General features: G+C 46.4%; 2 protein-coding genes across 2 annotated transcripts in view; one reads left to right on the top strand and one right to left on the bottom strand.

The window, feature by feature from the left end:
- The window catches only part of TFB1M (transcription factor B1, mitochondrial), a 35,381-nt gene that overhangs the window by 925 nt on the left and 20,605 nt on the right, over positions 1-13,851 (bottom strand). Inside the window, exons 5-6 of the mRNA XM_036414209.2 lie at positions 12,494-12,613; positions 1,526-1,653 (exon numbers count right to left, since the gene is read on the bottom strand). Coding sequence (XP_036270102.1) covers positions 1,526-1,653; positions 12,494-12,613 — 248 coding nt within the window. The remainder of the gene's footprint in view (positions 1-1,525; positions 1,654-12,493; positions 12,614-13,851) is intronic.
- CLDN20 (claudin 20) lies at positions 9,009-11,129 on the top strand. Its single transcript, XM_036413847.2, has one exon. The coding sequence runs from the start codon at positions 9,591-9,593 to the stop codon at positions 10,245-10,247; it is 657 nt and encodes a 218-aa protein (XP_036269740.1). The 5' UTR covers positions 9,009-9,590; the 3' UTR covers positions 10,248-11,129.

Raw genomic sequence — 13,851 nt, 5'->3', positions numbered from 1 at the left:
TTGTTAGTATGCAAGCTGGTTACTGTCGTGGGAGACATCATTGGTTTCTATCATTTGAACATAGTTTTTGGGACATTCACCCCAAAAGAATGACCTTTCTTGGCAGAGTTAGAAAACAGTTGATGTGAAAATGCAAATCGTTATGTCCCCTCTTTACGATATGTGGAAGCATCTTTAGAACTGATGTGAGGTGTACAGTTTATATGTCATCCAACCGAGATAGCGGTTTTAAAATGCAGAGCAAAACTGACGCTGACATACTGTGAAGCTTCCCCTGGACTGCACTTTCTTTCCTCAGGTCCGAGGGCTCCGCAGGGCTCATCTCAGAGGGCCTGGGAGAGAGGCCGAGCCTGCAGCGGGTAAGCCCGGCGGGACAAAGGCGCTCTGTGCGAAACAGGAACAGGCCTGCGTGCGTACTTCAGGATACCACTGTGGGAAATGCACACAGAACCACAATGCCGTCTCACAATGGCAGAACGGCTGTTATAAAAAAGTCCAACAACAAGTGTTGGCACGGATGCAGAACAAGGACCGCTCGTGCCGTTTGTAGTGCTGCCGCTGGTGCAGCCACTGTTTGGAAAAAGGTATGGAGGGGCCTCGAAAAATAAAAACAACAACAACTGTTCAAGCAATTCTACTTCTGAGTAATTAGCCAAATAAAACAAAAACTCATTTGAAGAGATATATGCACTCCCAGCGTTATTTACAATAGCCAAGATTTGGAAACAACTCGGGTGTCCACTGATAGGTGAACAGATGAAAAAGGTATGTAATGGAATATTACTCGGCCATAAAAAACAACAACATATTATTTGCACCAGCATGGATGGGCCTAGAGGGTTTTATGCTACGTGAAATAAGAAAAAGACAAATACCATTTGCTATCGCTTATATGTGGAATCTACCAAAACGAACACACAGATAAGCTGGTGGCTGCCAGAGGGGAAGGTGGTGGGAGGATGGATAAAGGTGAAGGAGCATAAGAGGTGCAAAGGTGCAGATATGAAGTAAAGAAGCCACCGGGAAGCAGTGTGCAGCACAGCAAATACCATCTGAGTATAGTGACAGCTCAAACCACTAATTGGACTTCCTGTGGTGATCAGAGTGTGCGATCTGTAACGTCCAGCCAGTATGTTGTACACCTGGAACTAACGTAATGTTGTATGCCAACTATACTTAAAAAAACACCACCACCCACACATTGTGTCAGACATGTTGAGTCAACAGTTCTGGTGGTGTAAGTGCCGATAGAGAAATCATGACCTTCCCAGTACAGGGTCACTGCAAACAGCGTGACTGTCAGTTTTAGATTGTACTTAAGATCCAACCAAACCTAACCCGCCAGTGGCATCTGAGGCTGAGCCACGGTTTGTTTTCTTAGCGGCAAAGCTCTGTGCATCACAGGATCTGAACTGAGAGTACTGTTCACAGCTTGAAGGATTCTAAAAATCCGGTTCTGAATCTCTCTGAACAGTGACTGAGGGCTTTGTAAGGTGTGCTCCTGAAGGAAGAGAAAGGCTCTTACCCCAGCCCGCGATGGCAGTACTTCCTCCGGAACTGAAACACGTTCTGGACGACCTTTTCCACCAGCGGGAAGGGCTGCTGGATCCTGGGCTGCGTCAGGGGCGTGAAGTGCACCACGCCCACGTCCACCTGCAAGGTAAAAAGCAAACACGTCACTCTGCCGCACGCGTGACATTCAAACGACGGAGCTTCGTAAAGTGCAGGAGAAAGGTGTTCATACGTGGACCTGTTTCATCTTCTCTGGCAGGTAGGAGGCTACATTCCCATCGGAGCTGAAATCAGTTGGTTGCATCAGTTCTGTAATGACATCCACTAGACCTGTGCTTGACAACTCCTTAACTTTAAAATGCTCTTCTACAAAGGCCTTTAGGACCAACCAAAATAATCATCCAAGCCAGTGGGCAGATAACAGGCAGCATTACAGGATCTCACTTAGCTCTGAACGAGAAGAAGCTGCAGCAGCAGTTGGGACTGTAAGACTGGGCGGCAAGAGCCAGGGAGAAGGCAGACAGGCCCCAAGGACCACTCAGCATCCAACTCCCCAGAAAGGGGATCGAGAGCTACAGAAAAAACCCTGCAGGCTGGGAGGAAAGAGCCTTTCTGTGGAAGGAAGAGCAGAATCTCGGCTGGGAGAGTGGAAGCAACGGCCCAAGCCACACTGTGACCTGGAAATGTCTCACCCTGCTGACACTCTCCCCTGGGGCAGAGAAGTGAGCCCAGCTGTTTGGGAAGGTTCTAGATCATTCTCTAGACTTGCACGGCTCCATCACTCTAACTCTGCATGTCCCTCTCTGGCACCCCGTCCCTACCTCTCTGCCACCATCTGTGACCCACTCCCGCCCTCCTTCCAATCCAAAGCTTCCTAGTTACACAGCAGGTCCTGACAGGAAACCTAGTCACCAGGTGTCGTCCCACGCCTGCCGGTTTCCAGAGAAAAGACTCTTTTAACAAAACTGGCGATAAGTGTAAGCCTCACCTCACCTACACCACGAACTTAAAACACCAGTGCTCAGATGGTAAGAAGGCCACACACACAAGTACAGGGATGGATGGGACAGATGCGCTCTCCTTCCTGCCAGACCCGCCACTTCCAAGCTCCCGGGGGCTTAAACATCTGGCCTCATCTTTATTTGTCTGGTTTTGTTCCTGAGATACAATTGGAGCTTGCAAATATAGAACATGCTTAACATTTTAAATAAAGTTCTAAAGTCCTGTGCAAATACAGCAAGCACCCCATGTAAACTGGAGCAGACTTCTGAAGTTTGAATTTGGGACCCAATTGAATTTGGCTAACAGTATATTGTAACTTTGGAAAAAAGTCCCTGCATAATCCAATACAGTTACACTTAGTGGGGGGCCCTGTAAGACTCACTGTGCAAAGGGCTCTCCCAGGAACGCGCCCTGCTGCTGTGGGAAATCACCGCCACCCTGGCCACCTTTCTTCTAGCCCCGCCCCCACAGCGAGCCTCAGAATTACTGTGAACGAAGGAGCCCATTTTCTCTGAAACTGCAGGAAAGCCACTTGGTAACTATGGTAACAGATACAAAAATGCTTTTTACTTATAATTGAATTCTTATTAAAAATGACAACTGGGTTTTTTTCTCTTCCTGGATTTTAAGTCTATTAAAGGATTTGATTGCAAAAAGGAAGTCAGTACATAGGGAACAGATGCACTTACACTGAGTGGCCAGATCATTATGATCTCTGAGCGCATAATAATCTGGCCACTCAGTGTAGATCCTATATAATAAAAGGCTAATATGCAAATTGTACCCTTGACCAGGAGTTTGACCAGCAGGCAGGCCAGCCAACCGCCCATGTCCCCTCCCCTTGGCCAGGCTGGCCGGACCCCACCTATGCACGAATTCATGCACAGGGCCTCTATATATTTATATACACACATTGGCCAGATTATTATGCGTTCAGAGGTCAGAGTAATCTGGCCACTCAGTGAATCAATTCCAGTTTAATGTTGCCAGCCCTTTCCCAAACTGTCTCTCAGTGCACCAGTCTAGGTATGGCCTGGTTCCTGACTTACTGAAATTTCAAATTAAGGAATTTATAGTGAATTTAAATACCTGCCTCTCAGATCCACTACAATGGTTCAGTTGACCACCCAGGACTCTGGAGTGGCCCAGGCCAAGAGGAATCAGGCTGGGTACAGAGAGAGGGTCCCAGGGAAGGAGGAAGTGGAGGAGGGACGGTGACGGAGAGTCGGACCCAAACTAGACACATTCAGCCCACAATCTCATATACTGCCAATAAATGACCGTGTTTAAAAAAAAAAAAAAAATGTCCTGCTCTTCAAAATAACATACAAAGAGAATACAATGTTAGGCCAAAACAAACACGTTCTTATGAGATTACATTGATCTGTCAATGTCACCACAGTCCAAAGACAGGCTTATTATTCTAAAACAGTGTATGAAGACTTAGAAAACAAGCCCTCAAATCCTTCTCATGAAGACAAACAGGAGTAACAAAATGTTGTAGAAATAAGGTAATCGATAATAGAGCAAGTGGAAGTACCACCTATCAGCAGAAACCTGTATCGGACTTGCTACAGACATCATCCGGAACTAGATGGCCTCCTTAGACATGTGAGGACACACAAAAACCCACGGATACTCACCTTCATTTTCACTATTATCCACTCATCTACACACAGCCGATTTTAAAAGTTAAGAAGTCTTCACACTGATCTAAGACGTTATATTAAATCTAAAATGACCATAAAGATAGAGGAACCAATGGACTGTGCTCATCGCTGGTAAACATTCCTTAAGGAAATCACTTTACATCTGTGGGACTATAACAGGAAAAATTTAAACTTATTCTGAACTACCGTACTTTCAAGGTTGAACAGGAAGCAATTACACAAAGGACTGGTTGTTTTGAAATCTGAACCCCAACTTCTCACTGGAGTTGAGTGGGCAGTGTTTTAAAGGTACGACTGGGCGTCCTCCCAGGCCAATGGCCTTGGAGCCACGGCCACGGCTGCCTCCAGGCTGTGCCAGAGGCAGCTGAGGCTCCGGTGCGTCAGTTACTGCCCTTCTCCCTCAAAACTCAGTAAGTTACCGATTTGTTCAGAAAGCCAAGCAGAGCTTTTCTAAATATCCAGATTGTCACTAAGAGAAACAAGTACTACAGCAAGCACTTGTGATTTTTTCTTAAAAACAGAAAACCGCTGACATTTTAAAGGAGAAAGGAGACGGCGGCGGCGGCAGCGGCCAGCCCCGCTGCAGTGAACATCCCCTGACCGGCTCTGCTCCACGGCGGGCGCCCCGCGAAGCAGCGCTCATTCTACCAGGACCTGGAAGTGCACGCTCCTCCACATGGAGGTGGGGCAGGGCCACGAGCAGAAGGACTTCCGATTTCACTGTATTCTGGGCCTGACTCCCACTGCCAGGTGTCACCTGCCAGTCACTCGGTTTACCACCTTCGTTGTCACCGAACTTCTCTGGAGCTCACTTTCTCAGCTGTAAAATGAGGACTCTTGTCGCCTCACAGGCTTGTGTTGAAAATCAAATAGCATGGTGCCTCAAGCAGCACCCAGCAGCTAGGAAGCAGCTTATCCGAATGACAGATACTATTATATCAAGATTATCAAACAAAAGAGCTGTAAAGTCACGGAAAGTTAGCCTCCTTTGGAAAGGACAATTACACTTTTGTTCATGCAAAGGTAGTGTACAGCTCAGCGATGTTAATTTACACACTCAAGATCAGCTCTGGAATCTGTCACTTGGTATTTATTAAATTCCTTCTCTAAGCCAGCACCTCCCTGGCCCCAGGTCAACAGCACGGGGGAGGCAGACTCAGACATGGAGTCTCGCCCTGTGGGGTTTCCCTCCAGAGGTCTGCCCATTAGTTGGTTGACTGGCAGCTGGATATGGAAACAAGGATGGTTTTAAGATCCAGGCAGTGCCAAATGGAAGGATGAATTTGCCACTAAGGGACTCGGTCTTATCCGCGGCAGGTCGGAGATGTCACCAGTGATGTCACACCCACCAGAGGATTACCACCAGAGAGGCCGGGAAGAGACAGACACTGAAGACAAGACACACTTGATAGGATTCATCTAGGAAAGCCTCTGGGCTTAAAAGTTTAATTCTGTCCACATTAGAAACAGATAATGACGTCAATGAACTGTATTTCTCCATATACCTCTACTTTCCAGATTCTTTCTTATGTAAGAAATTCTGCCCGATTAAAGGTCGACAGTTAATAAAAGCAATTTTCATCCCAGAAGTTCACCATCTTAAAACAGGCAGTTCATATTGGATAAGTATCAAGGCAGAAGCAGAATCACAATGTTTGAAAACAGTAAGATATGTTAAAGCATGCTTCAGCCATTTATGCCCAGCTGCGACAAGGGCGGGGTCCCTCCCCCTGCCATGGTCAGCCTCAAAACAGGGGGTGCCCCAACAGGGATGGCAGGGAGCCGAACTCGCCAAGGCGCCGACGGGACCGGGCTTTCTGCCGATGCAGCAGGAACAACATGCTGTTCCTGCTAGCAGAATTAGATACCGCTATTTTAAAAACGGTCTTTTTAATGTTTATTTTGAAAGTTACTAATTTTGTGAAACCTGATTTCAGACAAGTCACAAGCACCAGAATAAAAAGATAGTCTCTGCTATCATTTGTAAAGCACAATCTGGTTAAAAATATTCCAGACCATATTCTTTAATATAACTGGGAACATCAAATAACAAACTGTATCTTCCAACATAGACAAAAACTCAGAAATAAATTATAACTCTGGACTAAAACATAGTATTAAGAAAAGTCTTTTTGTGAGCACCCAAATAATTCCTCCTCTGCATCCAGAGACACAAAAGCATTTTCAGCTTTCAGGTTTTGAAAAAACCCTGTTGGCGCCACAGCTCCCTCCCTTCCCCGCCTCTCCTTTCTTATTGCCCACAGCTCAAAAAATGAGAGGAGAACCTGGTATTTATCTCCCGGCACCATCAGCAGTTTTCCCCGCTCAGATTTCTGTGGCTCTTTATTTGCTATTTGCAAGTGAGCCTGCGGGAGCTCTGCCACTAATATTCAGAAGCAGCAAAGCGAGCCTCTTGTAGGTGGTGTCTCTGTCAGACCTCACGGGGGTTCCTTAGAAGACAACGGCCGAAGGGAATTAGGACACCGAAGGCTACGGACAAAAGGTACGGAAAAGGGAAGCTTTTAAAAGCTTAGCGGCCTACAGATAGCTCTTTAAGTACCATTTAGTTTGAATTTTAAGTTGCAAATCTGTTCTTAAATATTACTTTTGATATACGTAAATCTTGTTAAAACTGACTTTACTCTTTAGTAACATCCACTCCAGACATTCTTTCGGCGGATGGTTCAAATAGCACCGCGGTTCTGCTCTGTACGCACTGTGCTTGGAACCATGAGAGCAGTTCCGTCCTTAGAGCTGTCTGCTTACTGGCACAGTATGTCACCACCACCACCACCACCACCACCACCACGGGAACAAAGTGAGCCTTTATTCTCCGCCCCACAGAAACCTGAGCGAACAGGCCACAGACTGCATCGTGCTGTGGCCGGGCAGGAGAGAAACAAACGGTGTGTGGTGCTCCAGCAAAGATGCCAGGAGGCTGTTAAAGCAGCAGCCCAGCGGCCTGCTTTGCGGAGAACACATTCTCTGGCAAACACTCCCAGGCAGAGGGAAGCATTCTGAGCCCAATTCCAAAGGCAGCAGGCGCCGTGCTAACTGCATGCGGCGTCCCGTTGCTGATGCGGAGTCTGCTGTCTGTGACTTATCACAGCCGGTACTTGTTAATGAAGAGGAACAAGCTGTCTGTGAGTCCGGAGGACACTGAGATTCATAAGATGTACTGGCTAATGAGGAAAAAGGGCTATAATTGGGGAGCTGAGCATAAACTGATCACACATACAGGTTACTCAACCGAAGTAAAGAGACAGAAACCAGACGCGCTCTGCGGAATCTCAGCTGACAACGGTCCGGAGAAGGCAGTAATTTTGTGAGCTGGCTGGAGCTCCAAGCCCAAACCTGAAGGCAGCCATTATAAACTGTAAACATGCACTTCGGTTCCACTTTTGTTCTATTTTGGTCTCAGTATGTAAAGAAATAAACTGGCACTCTGATCTCCAGAGTAAAACTGATTCTGAAGAATTCAAAATCTAGGGGAAATTCTCTCCTAAAATTGTACATGTCACATTTAAACATTACAAATAAAAATATATCAATAGGATTCAGCTATCTCTGAACTGAACTTCTTAGAGAATCAATGTTAGAACTACAGAAAAGTCCAGACTTAGTCTCCAAAGCTAAGCCATTTGCCCAATTGATACCTTCTGGAGCCTTTTTTTTTTTTTTTTTTTAATTTTTGGTGGGAAAGGGAGTGAAGCTGATATTGAGAGGTGCACTATGCCTTCAGATGTAGCAGTTTTCCCAGCTTCCCACGGAAAGCACCCCGGGGTGGGTTTCACACCTGGGGTATGGGGGAGTGGGAAAACGTCCAGGCTGAAGGGAGGTGGGAAGAGGGAAGATCTGGATTCTGACCACCTGCTGCTGAGACGTGGGTGGCACTGGGTGATTTACCTCCTAAATAGGCTAATCTGAAAAAAAAAAACAACGATGATGTACAAGATTATATGTACAGTTTCTTTCAGCTCTAAGGTTCTATGCCAGTGAATACAATCAGCTTAAGGGAGATAAGAAATTGCTATGACATAAAATAAATATCATGACATTTATTTGTCAGAGAGAAAAAATAAAAATACTGGTAACACTATCCATTATAATTTATTGTGACTTGCCATGGGGGTAGATATTGCTCATCCTTAAAATGCATGGACATATTTAATCCCATGTCGCAGGTGCTATCGTCCTCCCATTTTCCAGCAGAGGCGACTGAGATCAGAGAGGTTCTGGAAAGCCAAGACCCACACATACTGCCTTTTGTCAAATTTACTGTATGTGACTCATGATAGAACACACTGTTCCAAATGTAACTGCTGTGTTTCAGAAACCATTGCATTTCTCAAGGAAGGCAGTGGTGCTGCCAGATTGAAACAGCCAAGCCACCAAGTGCTAGCTTTTCCCTTGGAGAGAATGAAGTGTTACATTATTTTTGGTATCCTTTCACAGACCAGTACCCATGTGGTTATTTCTGTTGAGTATTTGCGAGACTCGACGCCCCTGCCGGGAACGGTCGAAGAACCGGTTTTGCAGCAGGCTGCTGCATTTGGGTCAGGAAAGGATCCTGGTCCCAACTAGAGCGGGGCTCACGTTCTCCTTGCAGGCACAGTGGCTTAATTGTGCCGGTGGCAGCGTCACCGGCCCGCCGCTGAGTACCTGGTGCCTGAGGTGGAAGAAGTGCCGCCCTCGGTAAGGATTTTGCAAATGTTTATTAACTAGAACTCAGGGGTAATCGTGCAGGTGCCGGACTTATTTCCACGACTTTCCTCTCCTCCTCCCACAGCTCCCCGGGGTCATGTGGAGGTACTTGGTGGGTGCTTAAAAAATACTTGTTTAACAACCACCTTTTGAATACTTAAAACTTTTCTAAAATTATCAATTAATATACATTAAGGGGTTAATTTAAATTATTCTTTTCTATCTTACTATCTATAGGATATTTTAACTTAAGACAAAGTAAGTTTTAAACACCTAAAATGCAATTAAAATTCCTTGCCAGATCTTTTAGCTGGAATGTGGAATACCTACGTCTCGGAACGAGGTGCATGCCCACTTTGCAGATTGAGCACAGCTGGAGTTTTAAAAAGAACCAAGTGGACAGCTCCTTGCTTCCCGCCGTCCACCCAGCACAGCCGCCCGGCCACCCAGGGGGTGGAGCCTCGGAAGGCCCGGTGAGCCTTTCACTGCGCAACCGCCCCACATCCCCTGCGGGGCCTGGCCTCTCTGCTCCCCCGCACACGGAGCCTTTCTCCTCACGCTTTCTCTCCCTCATCCTGATCTGCCTTCTCTCGCCAGCCTTCCGTGCCTGGTCCTCCACTGCGCAGAACAGAACCTTCCGTCCTGACCGAGAGCCGTCCTAATTAAGCCCAGGATTCTGGGTGGACAGCTGACGCTCACGTCATGGCCTCAGTGTGTCTCCAGCTCCTTGCTTTCGTCCTGGCCTTCTGCGGGGTCTCTGGAGTGCTGGCTGCCACCCTGCTGCCCAACTGGATGGTGAACCTGGACACGGGCTCCAGCGTCATCACGGCCATCGTGCAGCTGCAGGGGCTGTGGATGGACTGCACGTGCTACAGCACCGGCATGCTCAGCTGCACCCTCAAGTTCTCCGTCCTGTCCCTGCCCGCCCACGTGCAGGCCGCGCGGGCCGCCATGGTGCTGGCCTGCGTGCTGGCCGCCTCGGGGCTCTGCACCTCCACCGTGGGGCTGCAGTGCATCCGCCTGGGAGGCGGCAGAGAAAGCAAGAGCCACGCTTCCTTTGCCGGAGGCCTCTGCCTGGTGACGGCGGGGATCTCCGGCTTAGTCCCCGCCGTGTGGTACACAAGGGAGATCATCGCCAACTTCCTGGATCTGACCGTTCCGGAGAGCAACAAGCAGGAGCCGGGAGGAGCCGTCTACATCGGCTTCATGGCGGCCTTGCTGCTGCTGGTGTCCGGCACCATTTTCTGCACGTTCGGCCTGAAGAAGGACCCGGAGGCATGGCCCCCGCCGCCCAAGCAGCAGCCCCGCCCCGCCAAGCCGGAGGGCAGCTCCGCTTACCACCTGAAGGACTATGTGTAAAGCCACGTGTCACCACCACACGGAGCTTTTAGGTGCTGCTGGGACATGGTCTCTATTTTAAATTCACACACACACACACACCAAGATCATGCTTAACTTTCTCCACAAAGATTCTAAATACTTGAAAATTGGCAAGATTATTTAGAATGCTAACAAACTCTCATGTACAACTATACCTGTTTTTTAAGGCTGTTCTTCCATCCCTGTTTTCATGGGTTATCTAAAAGTTTATAATTGGGAGAGACTCTGATTATATTAATAAGGCAATATATTGATAGCTTTTCTTCCTTTTTAAGGTAACCTGTTGATACATTTCTTAATTGGTACTTAACTGGGTTTTAGAAAAGAATTAAACTGCCGGGAGAGGCCTGGTGTGAGGTCAGGGCCAGCCTGCGTTTGCAGTCTGGGAGCGGCCACAGGACCTGGCTTCTGGTTCCAGCAGCGCGGCACATTAGGGACAGAAGAGTGTCCACCTCTTTCAGACGTCGCCCAACCAGCCACCCCAACTCCCTCTCTACTGGGAACTCCCTGACCCTTTTTCCATTTTAGAAAAGTGTCTACATACATCTGTGAGGACCGACAAGGTGACGTTTGCAGATGAGGCGGAACTAAAGGAAGGACGCTGGGAGACCACCACAGCGAAGCCACGCCAGACCAGACCCGTCCCCCTGGGGCTTGAGACACGCGGGAAAGCCGCTGATGACCGGGGTTTGTCGGAACAGGCTCCAGGGGCCTCGCCTGCTGCTGGCTAGCGGCTTCTCCAGGTGAAGTCACCAGACACAACCTAGCCCAGCTCCTCTGCTCGCTCACTGGTCAGTATTTGGATGACAAAGCTACTTTTAAGTTGTCATTTCGTTCTCAGCTTGACCACATTAACAAAAACATCTGAGTTAATGGGACGTGCAGGTAATTTTTAAAGTATAAAGAATGCTTTTAAAAGTACAAGTTGAATTATCTTGAGTACTTAAAATATTTTAACAAGAAAATAAAAACTAAACTTTTTGATGTGCAAAAGAAACACCGCAATGGTTGTTCCTTATAACTTGTTAGTTCAAGCTCGGTCACTGCTCACAGGATAATGGTAAATGGGGAAAAGGAACATTTCTTCGCATATAAATAATTCGGGGATGGGAAGGATACCTTTTATGTGAGTAAAGAATGTTCATTTGCTCATACAGAAGTAGAGACTAAATATTTTATGCCTATTTCATTCTGTGGATCATCATTCTCTTCTCCAACAATGTTATCAACTACTAATGGAACACTGAAATGAAAAGGCGCTCTTTCACGTACAGATTAGGAAGGTAATCACTGAGAAAGAAGTTTAAATGACTTTAAAGTATGCATTCCTTCTGAGTAGTCAAGATATTTTCTAAACAAGTGTTTTAAAAATACGTCTAATTAAAAGAAGATTTTAATGCAGATTAATGGGATAGGATTGCTTTGACAACTATATGGTTCTTTCATTTTGCTTAATGTGACTGGCTTTATATGCAGTCTACATACCCAATAGTCCTATACTAAAAGTTTACTTTATATCCTATATAATAAAGAGCTCATTGCTAATTAGACCTAACAGCAGAAGGACTGTCTGGACGACCTTCTGGACAAAGCCGGGTCGGTGAGGGCCAGCCGAAGCTGCCGGGGCCGAGCTCCTTGCATGAATTTCGTGCGCTGGGCCTCTAGTGTTCTATGTAAGTGTATATGTACTTAACAAATAATTTGTATTTATTTTTGGAGTATTTTCTTCCTAAATACATACAGGAGTGTTTTCAACTCTCAGAAAAGCGGCCATTTCATGCAGGTAACATTACCACACTAAGGTCTCTCCAAAAAATGGAAAAAACATTTGTGATAAAGAAGACTGATGTAACTTTAGCTAATATTCTCTAATAGAAATCACACAAAAAATACTGACTTCTTTTTTGAGGATTGGATGACCATATACCTTTATCTTCCATGCTGAAATAATTTAAGGTGTAAAAAAGGATAATAATAATAATACCCCCATGGCCAGGGCAACATGGATAAAAGTGGGCATTTGGTCATTCTAAATAAGGGGAGAGAAATTAGAGTAAAAATTGTGATTTTTATGGTTCTGATTCAGGAAGGTATAGGAAAACTCCGGTACAGTTTGCATATAAGATTAGATCCCAGAGGTCATTTCCCAGGACACATCCTCAGGAGAGCAATGACTACAACTCAATCCTAGTTCTGGCGCAGTAAACACATCGCCAGGAACTCACCTCGGGCTTGGGGACAAAAGCCCGGCCTGGGATGGTGAAGACGTGCTGCACGCGGCAGAGGTACTGGGCCATCACGGACAGGCGGCTGCGCTGCTTGCTCCCCGTGCTGGCAGCAAGTCTCTGGGAAAGGCAAAAAGGAACTTCAGCAAATAACTCACCCAGTCTGGTCATCATCAGAGCATCAACACTGACAGAAAATATAAGAGTCACTCAAATGACTGTGAACTATGCTCAGCCATACAGCAAATCAGGAACAAGCACAGGAAAGCTGCAATGAGACAAAATTTCATTTCCACAAGATGAGCAAAATTCAAATGGCACAAAAGAGAACCTGGGCGAATTGAGTGCTGGTGAGGATTTGGAGCAACCGGAACTCAGTGCGTGTGGGAGGGGAATCGGTGCCAGCACTTTGGACCATAACTCAGTAATATACACATTAAAGCTGAAGTCAAGTCAACTCCCATGATCCTTCAGGTTCACCGTTAGGACTTTATCCTAGAGAGCGGTTTATACAATTACTCAAGGAGATGTGTGTAAGAATGAATGTTCGCTGCAGCATTAGAGGTAATATTAAAACAGTGGAAAGCGAAGGGCCAGCACGGGTGACTGCATAAGTAAACTGTGGTAATTCGACAACGGCAAACTATCAATAACAGTTAAAGTGCACAGCAATGATTACCAAGACAGATCCCCAAATAGAGTAAAAACGAATTAAGTCCAGGAAATATGTATGACTTTATTTATATAAAAACTTCAAAAGATTACTTCTCAGTGTGTGTGTGTGTCTTTATCTGCAGTGCAAGAAAAAAACATACACAGGGATGATGAATAGAAATTTTAACGAAGTACATCATGGAGGGAAAGAAAGGGAATAGAAGAAGGCTCTAAACATATCTACATTAATTTCTTAGGGAAAAAAAAAAGGAAAAATGGACATATGTTAAGACTGGACAATGCTGAGCCTTGGGGAAAAAAAACATATTAGGCATAGCCCTGGCCAGGCGGCTCAGTTGTTGAAGTGCCATCCTGTGCACTGAAGGGCTACGTGTTCGAGCCCAGTCAGGACACATACCGAGATTGTGGATTCCATCCCCAGTTGAGGAGCCTTTGGGAGGCAACTGATTGATGTTTGTCTCTCACATCAATGGTTCTCTCTCTCCCTCCCTCCTTCCTCTCTCTAAAATTAATACGAACATGTCTTTGGGTGAGGGTTAAAAAATAAACTTCTCTTCCTAAAGCGTATCCTGCTTCTCCAGGCTCTGAGAGGTCATTGACATTGCACAGCAATCTGAGACACAGGGTCACGGACCGAGTAGTCCCTATGGGCTAAGTCAGCGGTCGGCAAACCGTGGCTCGCG

The sequence above is a fragment of the Pipistrellus kuhlii genome, unplaced genomic scaffold, assembly GCF_014108245.1.
Source record: "Pipistrellus kuhlii isolate mPipKuh1 unplaced genomic scaffold, mPipKuh1.p scaffold_m20_p_5, whole genome shotgun sequence".
Taxonomy (NCBI): domain Eukaryota; kingdom Metazoa; phylum Chordata; class Mammalia; order Chiroptera; family Vespertilionidae; genus Pipistrellus; species Pipistrellus kuhlii.
Note: the sequence above shows the minus strand (reverse complement) of the source record. Positions and strands in the feature narration are given on the sequence as shown.